General features: G+C 26.9%; 2 protein-coding genes across 6 annotated transcripts in view; one reads left to right on the forward strand and one right to left on the reverse strand.

Annotated features, from left to right (window-relative positions):
- Positions 1-21845, reverse strand: part of LOC139426007 (uncharacterized) — a 491229-nt gene that overhangs the window by 305081 nt on the left and 164303 nt on the right. The gene's annotated exons all lie outside the window — the stretch shown is intronic.
- LOC107438339 (SAXO downstream of blistered) overlaps positions 1-21845 on the forward strand; it is a 96260-nt gene that overhangs the window by 59377 nt on the left and 15038 nt on the right. For all 5 annotated transcript variants that reach the window (XM_043048000.2, XM_043047999.2, XM_043047997.2 and 2 more), the window contains exon 3: positions 21502-21590. In XM_043048000.2, the coding sequence (XP_042903934.1) occupies positions 21502-21590 (89 nt within the window). The remainder of the gene's footprint in view (positions 1-21501; positions 21591-21845) is intronic.

A 21845-nucleotide genomic window follows, 5' to 3' on the forward strand; every position in this document is an offset into this window, starting at 1 on the left:
CAAAGCACAAGCAGCCTGCCACAGATTACAAATCCTTCTTCAGAACCCCAAAATGGAACTTAGACTTAAACGTTTACTCTACATCTCAATGATCCGTCCCATCCTGACTTATGCATCTCCAGCTTGGTGCAACATCACCACATCACTCCTTAAAAAACTCAAAACATGCCAGAACAAAATCCTTAGGAAAATAACAAAAGCAAGATGGTTTATCAGAAATAAAAACATACATCGCGACCTCAACATAGATTCTTTAGATCATCACATAGCAAAGTTAAATTTCAGATTTTTTGAAAAAACCATTAATTGTGACACCGCAGGATTCAACGAAATTTTTACTTTTGAAAACTTAAGAGAAGACATAAACCTCAGACCGATGGCAGCTCATTTTTGTAGTGACGTAATTTTATCTAAAATTCAAAATATTTAATTTCCTTTTACTTCAATTGCATTCCAATTACCAGACAGAACCACCCCAAAGATCAAAATTCAAGACGAATGGGAAAAAGGCCGTTAACGGCCCCAGGCGCCCAGATAAATGTTGATGATGATGATGATGATTTGGAGTTTGTTTCTTTTGATTTTCATGACTGTATATATTGAATTCGTTACCTCATGTTATGGAGAGGATTGTTTCTCCTTTATGATGTTTAAGTTAAGTTATGATTTTTCTTGCTTAATAAAATTTCTGATTAGTTAAAAGATAACTTTTTCATTATGCTTACTAAGCATTTTCCACAACGCACTGAACTCTGCCAGCATGATGAAATGCGCAAAAGTGGTAATTATCATAAAAGGGCCCGAACTTTAAAGCGCTCTCCTTTGTATTACTATTGGGGTCATATTCTAGAGATTGCGACTATCCTCCAAATTTTAAGAGTCACAAATTCAAATCCGTCCGAAAAAAATATATGTTTATTCAAGCAAATACGTTTTAGTGTCTGATATCGTGATTTAAAACATAATTTGTTCTAGTTAATTTGAGATTAGGCGTTGGAATCTTAAAGATTGAGTTCTTATATATGAAAATCGGATCATTGGATATTCAGATGCTCACTTTTATTATTTTATTTTAAGCGTAGTACAAGAATTTATTATGCATTAAAATAAGAAACATTTGTTCGAATGCAACCATGTCATATTTCTTTGCTGTCATCTTCATTAAAATTCAAACCTTGAATGAAGGATAATAGATGGATATTTTTAATAAGTAACATTTCTATTTGATTTTCATTGCAGAAATGAAATTTAAAAAATAAGCTTTTTTTTTCTTTTCTTTTAAATAACTTTTAATTTGTTGATTTTTTTAAAAGTCAGTCTTATTTTATGCTGAATCTATAACTATCCATTTAGTTTTCAGTTTACCTTTATTTCTACCTGACAAGGAGATGATAAATGCATCTTGTTTTGGTTTTATTTATGTTTATATTTTCAATGTGACACGCTTTATGCAACCATTTTCAATTTTTAATTATCACTCAAAGACGGTTGTGACGTGTGAAAAGTATAGTTCCTGAGAAATCGAATTTTAAATATACGACATTTTTAAATTTCGATTTCTTAAGAACTATTCCACCAATTTCGCCCATATTTCGTATTTTGCAATGCAAAATTACCTAATTTAAAATAACGTAAAAAATTGTATACCTTACATTTTTTCGACTACATAAAATAAAATAATAAATGTTTACTAAATTTTATATTTTACATTATCTTTGGATAAGTAAATTTTATAATTCAATGTAAAAAAATTTCAAATCGCTTAAGAAGTTCTCGAGATATGGCGAAATACGCAAAAAGTAAAATTAACATTAAGGGGTCCAAAATTTTTGATTGCTGTTATGAAGACCATATTTCTCAGATTGCGGCTACCCCTATATTTTTAGGGGTCAGAAATCCGATAGGAGAAAAGGTATGCTTATTCAGTGAAAGTGCGTTTTTGTGTATGATTTCGTAATTTTAAATATATCGTCTGTACTAATTATTAGCATATTTGAGGTCATCCCCTTTGGACCGTTAAGATTGAGTCCTAGAACGTCAAGATCCCATCACCAGATCAAAAGTTATTCAGGGTGTTGCATTTATTTTTTTGTGCACTGTACATAGACTTAAATTCATTTAGACATAGAACTCAAACATAAAACGTTTCATCAACGTTTTTTTTATTTTTTTTTTTATTTAAAGCTCAAGTAATAATCAACTTACAGGTATCGCAAATGGTAGGTTATTTATTAAAAATAATTTTTTTTCTATTGCATTATCATACTTTAATATCGTTAATGAGACGGTAATTACAGAAAAGTGTTTCTGTGAAACCTCTAAAGTTGACCACCAATCTTAAGTTGATCTCTATTTTCAAGAACAGTATTTACTATATAATAATAGGGAGCAAATCTTTTTTAATCTGATCATACGTCTATGTTGTATGTTGACCGGTGAAATCAGTGTATCTTAAACCCTACCTAAATTGAGTAGAAAAATTTTTTAAATACCATTTTCTTTTGCATTAAAATTTTACTGAATTATGGAAATAGTTTTAAAAGCTAAACAAAACTCTTTTGTGAAATAAGAAATTATTGAGGGCATTTGTAACAAACAAACAAATAAATTAAGAGTGATGTTAAGATGTTGAAATAAATAAAATGTTGTGTTTTCTAATTGCATAAATTAATTTTCCAAGAAATTATTTATAATAAATAGCTGGCATGCATAATTTAAAAATATGCAGGTCTATGGTTTTGAGCTAACCAGTTCGAAATTCAGTTTATGTAACAAATTATGTTTCATTTTGTAATCGGTCTTATTTTGGAAAGTATAAGGAGTATTTATAAAAAATAATTTTAAGGTAATATTCATGTTAAAAAATTAATTATATTTGTTTTGTTTTTTACTTTGATTGTTAATATCCAAAAACTAAATGACACAATCAATATAAAAATTATATGAAAATTTTGTTTTTAAGAGAAGACAAAAAAAGAACTAACAATGACTCACTCACCTTTGTAAGTTGATCTCTAAAGTAATACACCACAAGTAATTCCCTTATACAGGATTCACTGTAAATTTTTTTTAAATAAAAAAGGAGAAAAAAAACGCACTTTTTATTGGTCTCTTAAGAATTGTAATAGATACAGAGAGAAAGAAACTATGGTAATATTACTGTACTGTATGGTAATGATATTCCTGATAAAAAGCAACAACATAATTCTTGTAAATAAAACCAAAATGCACTGTATTTTACCAATTCGTTTGGTAATTTTTCCGTTCATATGGTAACAGTTTACAGGTATTTTGGTTTTATAGTTCTCATTACTACACAATTAATAAAAAAAATACAAAAACTGAAAACTAAATTTAACCGAACAAATAGTTTTTATGCTATGCTGCAAGGCATCAAAATGAAACTACCAAACTTTACCTCATTTACCGAATTTTAATACACTTTACAAAACCAAATTTCTTTGTACATTTTACCAAAATCATAACCAAAGCGTTTCGGTAAACATTACATTTCGGTTTTTCAACATATAGCCTTACACACGGTCACTTTAACCATATTATGGTAGTTTCGACCGTATTTTTTTCTCAGTGTATGAGTTGCAATTAAATATTTTCTTTATACAAACTTCAATAAGAGCAATTGATTTTAAGCTCGTAAGTGTTTAAAATCAAACCAACATATAACTTTATTTGAATGTGGAGTTAATTATTTATTTGGAAACATAGAAATCGGTTACACAGAAATTATGTTCAATGTAATAATCTATAATAAATTAAAATTTCGAAATTTTTTTTTCAAGTATTGATTTCTTGTTTCAAAATGCGCTCACGTGTTAAATTTCAGCACAGTCAGTGATTTATAATCGCTGTATATTCTTTATCAGTTTTAATACATTTTTTTATTGATTTATTTTTACTCCTTTTCGTGCTAAACTTCATTTTGATGCAAAATATATGCTCAATTATATTTCTTTCCTTAAAGGAAAATTATGTTTATTATTCTTATTTTGTTTGTCCAAAACTCGTGATAAAAGAATGTAACATACAAAATTAAAAATTCTTTTTAACGTTTTTATTTGTTGCATTTAGAGCTCAAGGGGTGCGTAAACAAGATTTATTTTTAGATATAAAATTTAAATAAAAGCATTTATCGAGTATAAAGCATCAAATAACGAGTTTTTACTGTAGGAAAGAATTTGTGTTAAAGTAATGACGAAAAAATGTTCAGATTAAACGGTGTTAAGAGCGAAGTAAAAGACGGGAATTTTGTGTTACAATCAAAAATGTACGTCACATAACACCCAACTATTTGACGCAGAATTATTATTAAAAATATTTTTTATACTATTTTTCATTGTTTTGTATTAATTTAGATCAAAATAAGTGAAAAATATTATATTTAGTAGTTAATTTATGGTTATGAAATATAGCATGAATCACCGATGATTTTTCTGCATTAAAGGTAAAATCTTCCAAACATGGATTAGTTCCAAATAATAATTTTTCATATTTGCACTTATATGCAGCTATTTAAATCTATGGAAAACAGTTATTCATCATTTAAAATTCTTTAATTTACAAAATCAATTATTAATAAATTTTTAGTATGAGTTTTTTTAATTTTAGTACAAATATAATTTCGGTAATCTAAAAGATTTTCTTCGTAACTATTAGACTGTTTTTTATGATTACAAAAATACCAAAATATATATTTGCTTGTTATTAGGGCTCCAGAAAGAATATATAAAAGGGACACCGGGTATAAATATATAAAAGGGAATTTTGAGAATGATTTCAAAGAATATGCTGAAATTTAAACAAGCAACGAAATCACATAATATATTCCATCCACATAAAAATTCCTCCAAAAACTTTCATTTTAACCTCACTTTTAATAACAAATTGAATGTTCAGTTAATTTAAGTGCATTTTTAAATGCGCTGATTATACTTAAATAGCTTCAGAAACACATTTGCCTCCGGTTTTATCTATCCAACAATATTTAGTATTTTTTTAATATCAATAAAATATTCAAAAATATAAAAATTTCCAACCCGCCTTTTTTTAAATGAATGTATTTTTTAATTCTAAATTTAAAATACTATTAAAAACTTTAGCCCTCCTTAAATTGAAAATATTTATTAGTTTTTAAATTTGAAACTTAAATTCTCCATTTAAAGAAAGAAATTTAATAATTTTAATTTTTAAACCACCATTTAAATGAATTCCATATCATTAATTTTAAATTTATCACGAACTCATGATTAACTGAATTTTCTGAAAGAAATAAATAAAATTTAATTATTTACATGTTCGATAGTGCTTGTTGTTTGTGGCAATTGTAAACAGTACCGATTGTTTTTAGCACTGATATTTCATTTAAAATATTTTTCCATTAATTTTTTTTTTCTTCCAATAAAAATATTTAAATAAGATAAATAAAAGTTAACGGAACAAAAATAATTACTTAAGCTGTAACTAATAAATATCAACCAGTTCCACCTACATAAAGTAATATTTTCCATAAAATTCTAAATATGTGCACTAAGAGAATAAAACTATTGTACTACTAAAAAATAGAACCTCATAAATTTTTATTGTTCATCTCTAGGGGAAGTTACTAATAGCTTCACTGAAATAAAAACTTCACTGACCCTTTTCAAAAAAATGTTTTTCCGTATTCGAGGGTCAGTATGCCGTATCGTCAGACCTATATCTCTAATACTCTCTTTTATTTGTCAAAAAGTCATTGGGAAATATTGATTTTTTTGTGAGATTTACTTCCGGTGCAACGACATATTTTGTATTCTCAAGTTGAACTGTTACGTAATTTCTTTATGTAACAACCAATATTTTCAGTTTATTAATCCAATATTTTAATTTATTTATTAATCAGCAATATTTCTAGTTTTACTCGGTATTGTAACCAATTGAAAGATTTCATATAAATTTGACTATGATAAACAAAAAAAAAAAAAATTTGTAGTAAAAATGCTTTTTTTTCTCCACTTCATTAGTATTTTCGAAACATCTTACAACGTAAAAAGTTTTATAATTCGTAATAAATGCAAAACATTGTTTTAAATAAATATGCTTATTATGCTTGATTAAAAAACTTCTTTCACTTCATAAATATACAGATTAGAAATAATAGTCGACATGTTTTAAGCGCTGAAAAATAGGCACCCATTTTCAAGACTTGCCAGACGCTAAAGAGACGAATCAAAAGGGATTTGAAATATAAAACTTAAAGTTGCAAACGAAAAATTGGAAAAATAATGGAGGCAAACAAAACAAGAAAAACGACAGTAGCCGAGAGAAAAAAAATATGAAAAACAACAGCAGCAGAAAGATAAAAAAGATAAAAAACAGAACTATAGTTGAGACGGGCAAATCAGGGTGAAATGCATTTCCACTCGTTATGGAGAATTGGTGAGGAACTCATGTCGTTAACAAGGGAATCAGCATTCATATGAATAAAGCAAGATTCCAGGGCATCAAGATGAGCTGATGTGACTGGGGCGGAAATAATTTTAGCATTGCTGACAATGAATTTATGTCCAAGATTTCAACGATGTGTAGCAATTGATGATTTCTCGTATTCACGGACAATCTATCGCGTTAATAACGGATAACGGACAAATATATCCTGTTCATTAAGTCTAAATTTTAAAGCGCATCTAGTTTGTCCGATATTGCCACAATCGCACTGACAAGGAAAATGGTAATTTCATGTCGATGTGTCTAACGTTTCATAAATTTTACCATCATGAAATGAAATAATAATTTTTAGAAATTATTTTTTTTGCATTTAATTATCTTTATATAAACATGTTTTATTATTTTGTGCAAAAAAGTTTTCGATTTGTTTAAAAAAGTTCCTTTCATGCGATAAAATACGCAAAAAGTGAAATTAACATTAAGGATCCAAACTTGAGACTGCTCTCCCGACTAAGCTATTAGGACCATGTTTTTCTGCCTGCCGCCCTTCTATTTTGGTGTACAAGAATTGAAACCTGTCAACAAAAGAAAAAGAAAAAAAGTAATATTTATTTAGATAAAGTATGTTTTGTAACCTATTTTATATTTAGAGCTTTAATGTATTTACGTACTTGATAGAACCATTTGAACTCTCTGATAGGAACCACATGAAAAATCTTATCAATAAAAAAAAATTTCTTTTATTCACTGTTTAGAAAAATGAAGTATAAAGCAGCATAATACACTTTATTTAAGTGACCAATGATACTCGTACTTGAATAAACTATTAACTTCTATTATAAACAAAGAATTACATATTTACTGTTATTGTTTTATTTGAAAAAGAGAAAGTGAAGTAAAAAATACTATTTATGATAGTATCCAATTTCTGTCAAGAAGTTATTGTGTTTCTCGTTGCGTTTTATCATCAATTCTTTTCACAATCTGGAACAAGTTTTCTCCTTTTGTTTGTTGAGAAGCGAACATCTATTAGTTGTTTGCTATTTAGTAGAGCTAACGAAGCTATCGAAAAAGAAAGTGCTATAAAATCATTATGCTAAATTTATTTACGTAATTTTACTTTTATAGCGAATCGTATGAATTTACAACCAAATATGAATTTATTGATTTCACTGATTGGAAAATGGTTTAAAGTCTTGTATTTTTATTTTATTTATTTTTCATTGGTATTTTCTGCTTGGTGAGTAAAATCTTTATGCTGATTTTTATTTTTTCCAAGAGCCAATGTAATAAACAAGTTGTATTAGCAGTTATCTATAAATGTGTACACCAAAGATTTTTGCATATTTCAATAGGTAGTCAACAAATATAAAAAATAAGAAAAATCTGGTAAAATTACCCTACAGTGACAACATTTCTGGTTAAAAAAAACATAATCTTGGTAAAAAAATAAATAAAATAAACGGTATTTAAACCATTTATTTGGTAATTTTTCCGTTCATATGTTTAACGGTTTACCTAAAATACTAGTTTTCAAAATTATAGTTCTTATTATCACACATTTAGGAAAAAGTACAAAACTGATAAGTAAATTTAACCGAATGCCATGCTCTAAGAAATCATGATAAAATTACCAAATTTTATCACTTATTATAAAACCATATTTTATTGTTAATTTTATCAAAATGATTTCCAAAGAGCTTTTGTAAAATCTACTGTTCTTTATGGTGTTAGAGAGCTAGAAACACAGTTAATTTTACCATATTCTGCTAGTTTTGACCTTATTTTTTTTCTCAGTTTACGTACTCGTGTGGTAAGAAGATAATGTCACATTTCAATTCATTTTGCTATAAGTTAAGGTCCTATGTTTTTTGATATGTTTACTGTCTTACATTTTAGGATGGTGAGACAGCCCTGATGCCTTTTATTATAGTTTTAAATGTTGGTAGATGTTAACTTATAGCTTACATAGGGAAAAAAAGCAACCATAATAAACAAAGTTAATAAGTGATTGCTAAGTAAAATAAAGGTTAAGAAACAAAACGTTTTTCATCATCTCAAACTAAACAAGTACTGCTAAAATTCTGATACTTGATTAAAATTACCCAATATCACCACATTCACTACCAAACAACATGGTAATAAAAACCATATTTTATTGTTAATTTTACTTAAGAGTCATTACCAAATCACTTCGATATAAATTACTGTTCTTTTCGGTATTCTCATAGAGCCTAAATGCGGTAAATTTTACCATATTGTGGTAGCTTTGACCATACTTTTGTTTCTTAATTTTGTAAAGCAACTTAGTTAATAAAAATAAATGGGCGACATTTTAAAAGTCACATTACCTTTGATTTTTACATTGTTATTAATTTATTATCCTTTTGATTTGCTTGTAGAAATATCAAAAATAATTTTTTAAGAAACTGGCTTTTAACTGACTTTTTAAAGCTTATAAATCACTTTAAAAAAAAACTGAAATATAAAAAAAAGGGTTTTTATTTTGTATATAAGGTCTTTTACCGTTATTGAATCTTAAAGACTTAAGTTTCACAACTGTTATAATAATTGAATCAAAAATGTATTTTTTTTTAAAATTTAAGAAGCGTTTTATCACTTTATCTTTTGACATTATTAGAATTTTAAATTCTGTTAGAAATTTTGTTAAATATTAAGTCTTTTATTCAGTTGCATTCAAATACATATATTTTTTTTATAAACACCTGAGACATATATATATATATTACTTCAAAACTATAATTGTGCATTTGTTTCAGAAAGATTCATGATTTGTTAAGATAATCAAGAAAAAGATGTAATACTTATCAACTTAGACATATTTTTGGCTCAATCCTAAATTTTATTTTCAATAATTTAATGAATATAAATTAATCTAAGTACACTTAAAATGTAAATAAATTAAAAATTTTGAAAACGCTGAACTAACGATTCGGATTAACATTGACATTTCTCTTTCAGAATTCTTTTCTGGATGTACTACATAAACTTAATTCTTTAATTGGTATTATGCCTTTACCCTCAAATTCTTTATTCTTTTTTTATTTAAAAAAAAAGAAAATAATTACATAGTAGTGGAGTACAAAAATATTAAAATATATTAAAAAAAACATTTTTAAATTAACGAGCTTGTTTAAATATTTTTTTAAAAAAACTCTGAAAAAAATTTTTTAATCAAGTTAAATTATTGGAAACATTCGATTTATTGTTGTAAACAAATATCCAAAATAATAAATTTATTTTACTAAATCATTAAATATTCTACCTTTGGCTATTTTCCAAAAAGTAAATGACACTGAAAATGATAAGTCTATTGCGTGTTCACTAACATACGCTGTTCGTGATCTACACTGTCTACTTCTGTTGAAAATAAAAAAATATTATAAGTGGCCTTAGCAATGAAAAGTTTTGGTTTTAGTTTATTTATCTTTAGAGAAACACCTTTCGTGACATCTGCTTTATTTCATAACAAATGGCAAAATGCATCCGATTAAAAAAATTACGGAACTTAAAAATTTTGTTTCAGTTTCAGTTTTTTTTTATATTCTAAATATTTATTTTGTTTTCATTTGAAGCTGTCTTTACACGTTTCTACCATTGCTCGCAACATCACAATTAAAAGAATTTCTATTTTAACTTAACTTAAACTTACACTTACAATCTTCAACTTTATTTTACCTTACATGCAATAACTTACGAATATCTGTTAATGGCTTGTTTGTTTTTATAAAATTTTAAAAACTGTGAAGTACGAATAAAAAATGTGTGCTAATACTTTATTAAAAATATTCAAGAACTAGCTCCTTAAATAGATATACACCGAAGAGCCATTACATTATGGTCACCCCTTCGAACGATTAAGAATGAGTTCTAGAACGTGAAGATCTGATCATTAGATCAAAAGTTATTCAAGGTGGTCCGTTTTTTTTTTGTTGGCTCACCGTACATATTAGTTCGTCTCTTGGATGATTTATTATAATAAATTAAAATTTATATATTAATAACAGAAAATATTTATTTTCATCTTCTCTGTTAATCCAAATTTATAATAACCAAATTGTGCCAATTTTAAAAATTGATTGTTAGTTCTTATTTCCAAAATATTCAATATGTTTTGAGTTATATAATATTTTGCGGTTTTTGCAGAGCTCCTGAAATGCGAGACATCACAATTTTTCAAATTTTCTTAATGTTTCAAAATGTCTTAGTCTGCTACTGTTAAAACTTCACCGTGGGTACACTTTGGGATTAATGCTACGAAACGACCATCCATGTCATTGTAGTTTGTCCTCTGCAAAAATAGATTTCTTGAAATTGTGCAAAAATGCGTAAAGATAGCTCCAAAACAAATGAAAGTCAAATTTGAAAACCATTATTGTGACATGATCAAAATTGAAACAGTTCTTAGAATTCGTTTTTATTTGTAAATAAACATGGCGGAAAGGTAGGGAAATGTAGATTACCGGTCTGAGGATATTCTTTAATCGTGAAATAAATTTGGACTGAAGGAAAGTGCAGTAAACTTTTATCTAATTTGATTTTCTTTTCGAACATTTGATCGCTATAAACTAAAAATTGAACCTTTGCTATATTTGAGAACGATATGTCATTTTGTAATGATGTGCCATTTTTGAGACTTTTCAATTTTGAGTATGTCACTGTATTCTAGTGAGTACATAGGTTTTCAAATTAGATTACATTTTGACACATTTTTGTTCCATTTTGAGAAAAAAGTTTTTACCAATGTATTATTAAAAAATTTTCTTTAACCCGGTAGCGGACTACGGTAGCAACCGAAACAAATTTTGTGATTTAATCTAATATATTGAGCCAAAAATGTTTTTGAAGAAAATGCTTTAATAAATTTAAGAATAATGAATGTTTAACTTTCTAATTGTATCATTCAATTTTATAAGATATCTACTCTAGGAAAATATGAAATTAGTATTGAATTAATAATGAACTTCGAAATACCAAAAATAAACTTAGATATGAAAATTTATGTACAGAAAAGTGTTGAAATATTTATTGCACTTCTAGTTTATTATTACTATTATTAAAACTTGTTTTTAATTCATCGTTTCTAAAAACCATTCGACCTTAAACAGGGGTCTGTTTAGAAGAAATTTGGGTCCGTTAACGGACCCTTCACAAAATATCTTTTCATAAAAACGGACCCTTCACAAAATATTTTAACTTAAAAACGGACCCTTCACAAAATGATTTTTCTTTTAATCGGACCCTTCACAAATTTGTTCATCTTCATTATTGTTTTGTTAATCGAATAAACCCTTCCCAGGAACAATGTAAGAACCTTCCCAGAACAACCTGTAAACAAACTAAATGTTTTCTTCCGCAGACGCTTCTTCCTTTATTCGTCCGAAAAGAATATTCTGCGTTCAGCAGTATAGGCTAAATATCAAATATTTATATGTTGCATCGCTAATTTAGTAGCTACAAATGCTCTTTATTTTTTAAAATTTAATTTTTTTAATTATAGTTTTACAGTGTTGAGCATAATCTTGTATGCCTTTACAATTTAAAAACTCCTTGAAAAAGTTTTTTTTTGCAATAACGGACACTATTTGTACAAATTCACAAAAGCGGACCCTGGTTGAAGGAATGTGACTTAACGTTTATTTTATATTCACAAAAATACGAGTAATTTTTTTACAATTTTACAGAAACGGACCTTTCACAAAATGTTTGGACAGACCCCTGTTAAACATAAACATAAATATTCACAAAACTGTATCTATTGAATTGTTGTATTCTTTTAAAACTTAACTCATCACACTGCATTGTAAATTTAAAAAAAAAAAATCAAATCAGTTTTTAAAAAAAAAGCAAAAAATGATTTAGATAAAATAATTAAATAATAGCTTTCAAAATTTAAAAATAAATTGTTCATACAGAACAGATGTTACAAAAGTTTAATAGCCTAATAGCTAATATGTAATAAATTAATGAATGTTTAATAATTTAATGTAGAATATTTTTGACTTTTTGGATCATTGAACTCAAATGCCCATATTTGCTGTTACAGCTAATTAAAAAAAAAATTAATCGAAAATTCATAATGCAAATGTGTCAAAAAATACAAATATCCATTCCCTCTATTCACTATTCAATTTTCTTTCATAAACATTATTGAAAAAAAAAAATTTTTTTTTTCGAAAGCAGGAAGTGCAAAATAAGCCCCACCTATGTTTAAAATTCTACTGATGAAGAAAAGAGTAGCTTCTTTTGACAGTTGGAGAACATCCCCCACCCCTGACATTCTCCCAAACTTGGTCAATTCTCACTAAAGCCAACGTACTTACCCCTTCTGAGAACGAAAAATCTATAAATTCCACGTAAAGTATTACTGGAAGCTTTAACTCTTAATACTAAGAGAAAATTAATACGTTAAAAGGAAGAACAAAGCAACACGTGACATGTGGGAAATATTAAATGGTCGTTTAATACCCCCGTGCTCAGACTGATCAAATTATTAATTTAATTGTTTTGTGGCTGTTCCAATGGGGTAAGCAAAGAGTCAATGTCCTCTGTTGTCCAAACATTAGTTTCTAAGGCAACTGATGAACTCTTTCCAATGAAGATTTAGGGGCCAAGTTCGGAAAGGGACTTGGCGGGAAATGTTTTCGCCAGTGCAATGTTTTTATTGTAGAAAATCGGTAGTAAGTGTTGGAATGTTAAGTTAATTTATAGCTATAACTGTTCGACATTTGCATCGAAATGTGCTTGGTGGATTACCATGATGCAGATTGCATCTGCGATGAAATGTAAGTTATGTATTTAGGTACTATTTTTATTAAATCAAGTGATTATTTAAAAATAAAAATATATATACCCTTTATTCACATGTGTCACTTTGTAATTTATGTATAACGTTTTTGTGGAACATTTTTATTACTTAAACTCATGAAAAACAACTAGAATTATAAATCTTAAGTTAAATTATTTAACTGATATTGTATTTTAAGAAAAATGTAAGTAAAATGGGAAAATGTAAGTAAGTTGGAATGTGTACTTATTTTTCATTGCTATGTAATAATAGCAATGAAAAATAAGTACAATGAAACACTACATAGCAATGAAAAATAAGTACAGCAAGTTTTACATTGAAATATGTTTGGCGAATCGCCATGATGCACACTGAAAACTGCAATAAAACTTACTTGGGTTTTATTTTTATTCAGCCAATAAACAATTTAAAAACTCAAAATATGAACTATTTCCATACAAATCCAATGTTTTCTTTAAGTGAATTTCAGATTTACTAAAATTAATTAATTCACGAGTAGATTTTTTCACAAATTTACGAAAGTTTTTCTTTCTTTGTAGTAAGCTTGGAATCCCTTGCTGTTATTTTGATTTTGCCATTTGTGCTTTCCACTGCAATTTGCATTTTTCGGGCGCAAATAACTGCATAATTAAGGAACCAATGACACGAATTTATAATTTCAGTCAAAAATAGTTGACTTTATAAACAACATTTATTTCAACAGAAAACAATACAAGGTTTCTTGTGCAAGAAATATTAAAAAATTAATTCTATTTCGAAAGTTTTATTCAATTAAGCGAGTTTTCTTTTACTATTGTGCACAAATGAAAATAAAATGACCAAAAAGTGCTGTAGTCTAATATTTTATATAACACAGGTGGAAAATTAATTAAATAAAATTAATTAATAGTGGAAAATTAATTTAATGTCATGACACTGAAAAAGCTACTTGTTATTAATGTTTCGAAAAATTAAGACATGATTTTAAAAAAAATTATTCTTGAAGAACATCCCCGAATTAAAAAGAAAAGATCAATTTAATCTCTATTAATTTTGAATATAAGTATTCAGCGTTTAGAAATTATAAAACTATTTTCATAGTTGCCTAATTTGTAGTTTTCAATAGCAATTTTATTTTGTTTATTTGCTTTTTCCTGAAATGTAAATAAAAAAGGAATAGTTTAAAAAATTTAATGAACCACCCTTAATAGTGAACAAGATATCTTACGTAGCAACTGCAATTAAATTGAGTTTAACAATTAAAAAGCAGATGGATTTTAATTATTAAAATTATAAAACATATATTTGAAAATTGTAATTTAAAATTGTTTTTTCTATATTTTTTCAAGTATTGTTTTTGTTTCGGTGTTTGAAAGCAATTTTAAACCAAAATTCGTACAAATTATTATAATTACAAAAATAACTACTCTAATAATAATTAATTATTGTTTTTAACAAATTTTTCATCAGGGGAAATAAGTTTTTTTTCCTATTAAATTTTAAAAAAATTGTAACTAAATCATTTCAACGAGAGAAAATGCATTTTCGGTCACGGTTCATTGTCAAAAAAATATGTAATATAACGCCCATTTATCGTATAATTTTACGGACAAGATTCGCTTTTTAAGCTAAATAATAAGGTTCCATAAATTTGCATTATTAGTGTATATCTGTAGCGTACTAAAGTGTTTTTACGGCGAGAAACCGTTTATAAGCGGATGTTCAACAAACAAGCCACTGTCAAATACCTTCAAACGAAAGCTGGCTAGTGTCACAATGAGAGGACACTTTATTTTCTATGTTAAAAGCATGATTATTAGTTGTTCATTACACTTATTTTAATTATTTACATGAATTGTTTATGATGTGGCGTAACTACCACTACGAATATTAAACATCAATTCACTGATATATAAGACATGCTAACTTGATTCAATCGCGAGGTACCTTTTGATAGATGAAAGTTGGCATTGTCGATAACTCCGCCCCCTCAATGATTTAAATTTGTCTCTTTTGTTTACATCAATTGTTATTGTTTATGTAAATTGTAAACATTTGCATTAATCGTTTTAAATTTTATCAATTCTGTTATTCATAATATTCCTACTTTACCATATCGATAGTTTTACCAAGGTTAAAAACTGTTTATCGAACGTACAATTAAATGCTATAGTTATAGTTATACTAAAAAAGTACAATACTATTGTTAAAATTACATAATTTAATTTACATGGTGCTTAGAACTACTAATGTATCATTTCTAAAATTTTTCTATTACGGGGCTGGCTTCTTCAGACAGAAAAAGGGAATTATAAATATTCTTCTTAAACATTTTTCAAAGTTAAAGCAACTTCGAAAATTTTTTAACACTAACAACATATAAATTTAAAATTTGCTAAATAGGTTCAGTAAAGAATACTTCAATGAAAAAATATTCAAAAATATTAATTAGTTACTTATTAAATGAGACTTGTACTCTCAAACATGCATGTTAACATGAAAGAAGAATCACTTTAATTTTTTTATCGCTATTTGTACTTAGTATCCTTTCCTTTTTACAAAATCAACTATGCTTCATAAAATTAATTTTCATTCGCATAATTTATAGAGACTAACTACGTTATTAACTTAACTTATGCGCTTAAATAAAAGCTAGTTGTTTTTCCTCTTCAATAGAAGTTGCCCATGATTTAATAATTACACAGGGGAATAATTTTTCTGTTGCATGAGATTTTTTAACAGATCTTACAGAACAACAACAGATACTTTCATGCAGTGATGAACATCATTCACGGAAATTTTATTTCTGACTAAGTTTAGTTAGAATAAATTTATTCTGAATGATTATTCATATGCAAATTTTTTAATAATGATTGATGAATGAATTCATTAGTCATGATTAATTTTTCTGATTAAAATCTTGAATAACCAGCGAAAAATGCAAGCATCATGTCATTTTCATTGAAAGTTTCGCGTCGATAACCGTAATCAATAACGAATGTAAAAATTTTAGATAATGATTGCTTAGTAAACAACTGCTTGTAATGATCATGATTACAAGTAATAATAATTACAAAAAAATATTATTTCTCCTTACAAGCGATTATTTATAATCACAGTAAAAAGTGATTACAAATAATCAGAATTACAAATAATCAAGCCCTGGGATTGTAAGTCATCCTGACTACTTGTAATCATAAAGTAAGATTACAAGAAATCATAACTACAAGTTATCATAATCTAACAAATGCAGGTAATCTTAAACTCAAGTAATTGTGATATATTGATTAAAACACGATTAGATCTCAACATAATTTCAAGTGGGCTTGATTACGTTGTAATAGGGAGTGTAGGTAATTGAATACTTTTAAAGCAATGCATAAATTGTATATGTAAATGAATTGTTTAGTTTACTATTGTTCGGTGTAGACGTATATATGTATATGTAGTTTGCGTACAATTGCTCATGCATCGATATATTTTAAACTCATACAATATTTGTACGTATGCAAGTACAAGTATGTAAGTACGTCTGCATATCAGATATATATATGAATGTACACATGTAAATGCAATGTACATATGTATGCACAAACGTTATTTGTACGTACATTATGCGTATATAATTTTGCACCTAATATACATGTATGTTACTTTGTATGTAAGTATGTATACATGTGTGATGGACCGTAACTTCAATAAATGCCAGCAGATGGCGTTACTAGTTCTGAGCATTATTACATTATTTTATTTACTCATTCTATTTTTAACACATTCTGTTGATTCATATTCGAGCTCTAGAATTGCTAATTTCGAGTTGTCAGTTGTATTTTTTGTTCTTGTCTTTTTATATTATTGTTATTAAAAAATGGTTTAAATTAAGTTTTTTTATTGTTCCAATAATTAATGCACGCAACCTTAAACAACTTTAATTATGTTTTAAATAATTCCAATTTGGTGTTCGATCTAGAACACCTAAACATGAATGTACATTCATAGTTTGAATGTAGGTATCTACGTGTATTGTACGTAAGAACTTTGTTTATACATACGATATATGTACATATTTATGCATATAAAATTCATGTACAGACATATGTGGTTTGTACGTGTATTGTATGTTCATGTGTATGTATACACATATCTGTGTACATCGTCAAAATATGCTTAGATAATGTATGAGTGTACGTATGTATGTACAAAAATGTATGTACTTGCATTATACGTATGTATATGCATCACATGCATGTACGTAAATGTATAAATTTGTGCATGTACAAGAGAGATATGTACTTAAAATGTATGCACATAAATTATGTGTTGGTAAGTTAAAATTTTTAATCATCAAGGCTATGTCTTCCCACGGACCGAGATGCAAAACATCGATTGCTCTTTCACGTCTTATATAAGGAATTTAACAATAAAAATAATACTAGCATGAATATTTATTTTAATGTTATTTTAACTTATTCCAGGGTAGCATTATTGTTTTATAAGTTCTTATACTTAGTTGTGTTAAAAAGAAGTTTATAACAGTTTAGTTATTGAAGTTCATTTTAAAATTTGTTCTAATATCTATAAAACTCAACTTCTTACAGTTTTTGAAAGCAAACGATAATCACATTTTAAATTTCTAAATATAATATCAACTTAAAAAATTAAACACTTTTTTGTCACTTAAACATTTCTCTGAACTATTCATTATGTTACATAAAAGTAAATTCTAAGCCTCCAAAATCTTATAAAAATACTTGAAAAATTTTTTTTATTCAAATATTTTTAAAATTATACAGAACAATCAAAGCTGACAATTGATTTTAAATATCGTTTGATTTAGTCATTTAAATTGCTTGAATCATTATTAGTGGTCGTTTTAATTGAAGTTTTGAAATTTAGATAACTTACATAAATTGTATATATTGTATTGTAAATGTATTTAGATATACTTACATTGGACAAACCTGTATGCACATATGTGCAAAACATGTACGTTCAAAATATTTATGCACATATGTATAATGTATGTATGCTGATAATTACAATAAATGCATGTGAAATGTATGTAGGTAGATGTGTACAATGTATGCCTGTCTAATCTATCTATGTACAATATATCAGTGTATGTATAATTGTACACACATATATTGTGCATTCATTGATATATTGTGCATTCATTGTAATTGTACACACATATATTGTGCATTCATACATACATTGAAAATAGTAATCACGATTACAAATAATTGCTGTAACTGCCTGCAATCGATTTCTGTTATCGACGCCTAATTCTTTTATGTACGTTGCACATTGTAACAGCTAACGTATATATATTGCTATTACATAATGCGTACATAAGCACATTGTGTGAACATACGTATTGTATATGTGCCTTTGTGCGTGTTTTGTATGCACACATATACGCAAGCAATTATACGTAAGTATATGTACGTATATTTTTACATACACATTTTATGTACATACGTACACTGTATGTGCATTTGTGCACACCATACGTACGTTTGTTTACATACTTGCATATCTTGTTTGTACACGTGCATACATGCATACTAACATACATTGTGTTTACACTTGTACATACAATGTACGTAAGTACGGATATACTATGTAATAACAATGTATGTAAGCATGTAAACATTCAACTTTTTTTACTTATTCATGCAAGCATTTATATACAGTGCTCGTTCGTCTACACATGCGCATAAACATACAGCGTAGTTAAGTGTATGTTTGTACAATATATTTATGTATTCGTGCAGTAACTATTTTTACAATTATTCGTATTTGAAATTACTTGTAATCGTTAAATTATGATTGCTAGTAAAAATGACTGCTTACTATCGTTGATATTAATTACATTGATTGCTTAAAATCAAAGATTACGGTCATTTGTAAACATATACAAGCTATCAAGTCTTATGATTACAGGTAATCATAATCACTTTTTATCTGAAATCGTTATTTGCAACTTATAAAAATTAATACAAGTAGTTTATTATTATGTATTTTTTATTTGTAGTTGTCACAATCGTAGTAAATTAGAGTATTCTGTGTCGATTTCTGTTCAGCAGTGAAATTATTCACTTATTCTTGACTAATGAATATAGAATAATGAATGATTTATTCAAAATATTTCTGACTAATGAATCAATCTTTATTCATTATTCAGGAAGATTTTGAATTATTATTCTGAATGACGAATGCCCATCTCCTGCTATTATGTCACCGATTTCAAATCTGCAATCGGTATCTCTCTCCAAGCTACAGTTTTTACTTTGTAACTAACATTTTTAGTTCATTTTGACTAAAAATATCATTTAAAACAAAAAATTTTAACTTTAGGAGCAAATCTAATTTCAGATTTGAAATCCATCAAATCTGCGATCGGTACCTCTCTCCAAGCTATAGTTTTTACTTTTTAATTAACATTTTTAGTCTATTTTGGCTAAAAATATCATTTAAAACTAAAAATTGTAACTTTAAGAGCAAATCTAATTTCAGATTTGAAACCCATCAAATCTGCAATCGGTACCTCTCTCCAAGCTATAGTTTTTACTTCTTAATTAACATTTTTAGTCTATTTTGACTAAAAATATCATTTAAAACTACAAATTTTAACTTTAGGAGCAAATCTAATTTCAGATTTGAAATCCCCGCACGCGAATTAAGCAAGACCAAAAGTATTTATACAAATGCAACAAAAAAATTGCTTTTTGCAAAAAAATTGCTAATGCAACAAAAAATTTTCCATTTAAAAATTATGAGATAAACCAATTTCAAACAAGTGCCTTTTTTTCTTTACCTTTTTAGCAACCAACGTTATAAGCATTTTCTTTAATAATTTTTAAGAATCTTTATAAAATTCTAATTGTCAACATTTAAAAATTCGAACTAGAATCTTGAATTTTCATTGAAAAATAATTAAATAAACATGGAACTCATTCTTTTGGAATAATTGCTGCTGATTTTCTTTGATTTTTCATTGTAGAATTACGAAACAATTATGAAAACTACAGAAATCATCAAGTTTCAGAACTTTTTTCTTCTTCTAAGATCCTTCGTTTGGTTTTTTTTCTTTAATTTGTAATTTCTACCTAATTTTTTAATATTTAAAAAAAAAATTAAAACAGGTTGTTTCTTTGTAAATTCATTGCTCAATGTAATCTGACGTTTTAAATTCAATGAAAAAGTTATCATAGAGTTTATTATTATAAAATAGAAAAGTAATTTGCATAAGTAATGAATATTTATTACGTAACGGCTCTCAGGGTGCCGGTACATTTTACTGTAAAATCCATTTTTACCTTAGCATGTTACGTAACAAATAATCTGATATACCGTAATTTTTACAGTAGTAGTAATTATCCTAAAATCACTAAATTACTCTAAATAAATATTACTGCAAAATTAAGTAATTTTTGCAATAATGATCCGTAAATTTTGCAATAAAATCACTAAATTACTCTAATTAAATAAATATTTTTGTAAAAATTAAGGTATAATATTTTATGATAATAATGGAATTTATGGATGATGCATTTAAAATGCCGTTACTATATGCCGTAATTTGATTCGGAATTTTTTACAGTGTATAATCTAGGAATTACGAATTGTGAGACAATGCGGAAATATCAGAATACCTCTTAATTTACTATTGTCTGAATAATCGTTGGATATTCGGCATAATTTTTATTTTTCTGCTAAATGTCTTAACAGTTTTCTGCACTAATAACTTCACAAGTCTCAATTTTAAGAATCGAATTTTTTTAAGCAGCTATCCTAGTATCTTCTTCAGTTCTAGTTCCAAATCTTACTGTAATATTCGAAAAATTATAATTAAAACAAGGAAGAAAATATTTTTTTTGTTGATTTAGTTATTTTCAAGGTTATCCGCAACCTATACGCTTAATTTTTAGGAAATGCTGCATATCTTTGTCGCATAATTTTTAAAATATTTCCGTAAAATTTATGGAGCCTTACACTAGAATTGAAAATGAGTTGCAGTTATCATTATTGTCCTCACCTTTTAAAAAAGTGCTCTGGTAAAATTAACAATGTGAATGACGTCATATGTGAATAGCGTTTAGTTCCTGTTGAAAATATTGTGTTATAATGACTTTGCATATTGTTTTATTCGTATATTATTTTCGTTAATGTTTATTGTATATAGAATGAATTTAATTTTAATTTTATTTATTTGTCTTCAATTAATGTTCCTTTTATTTTGTTTATAGCCGACACATGTGCCCTCATCGAAAGAAAGATCACGTCGTTATAGGAGATCAGTCATCTGCAAAGATTTCAAAACAATCTATAACTATGGGTGAGTATAATTTACAATTATCAGAAAAACAATTCTCATTTTTAGTTAAAATGATAATAGCTTGTTGTACAATTTTGTACCATATCATTATTTTGTCCCTCGCACATAAAATAGTTTTAATTAACGTTGTCTAAATTGTATAATTTTTATTCATTAATTTAATCAGAGAAAATTTATGATTTCTATGGCTTATATTTAGCATAATTAAAGGCTTGGTCTATTTTTGTAGAATACACTTTTTCTTGTAAAATCTGT

The sequence above is a fragment of the Parasteatoda tepidariorum genome, chromosome 7 (genome assembly GCF_043381705.1).
Source record: "Parasteatoda tepidariorum isolate YZ-2023 chromosome 7, CAS_Ptep_4.0, whole genome shotgun sequence".
In the NCBI taxonomy this organism is placed as follows: domain Eukaryota; kingdom Metazoa; phylum Arthropoda; class Arachnida; order Araneae; family Theridiidae; genus Parasteatoda; species Parasteatoda tepidariorum.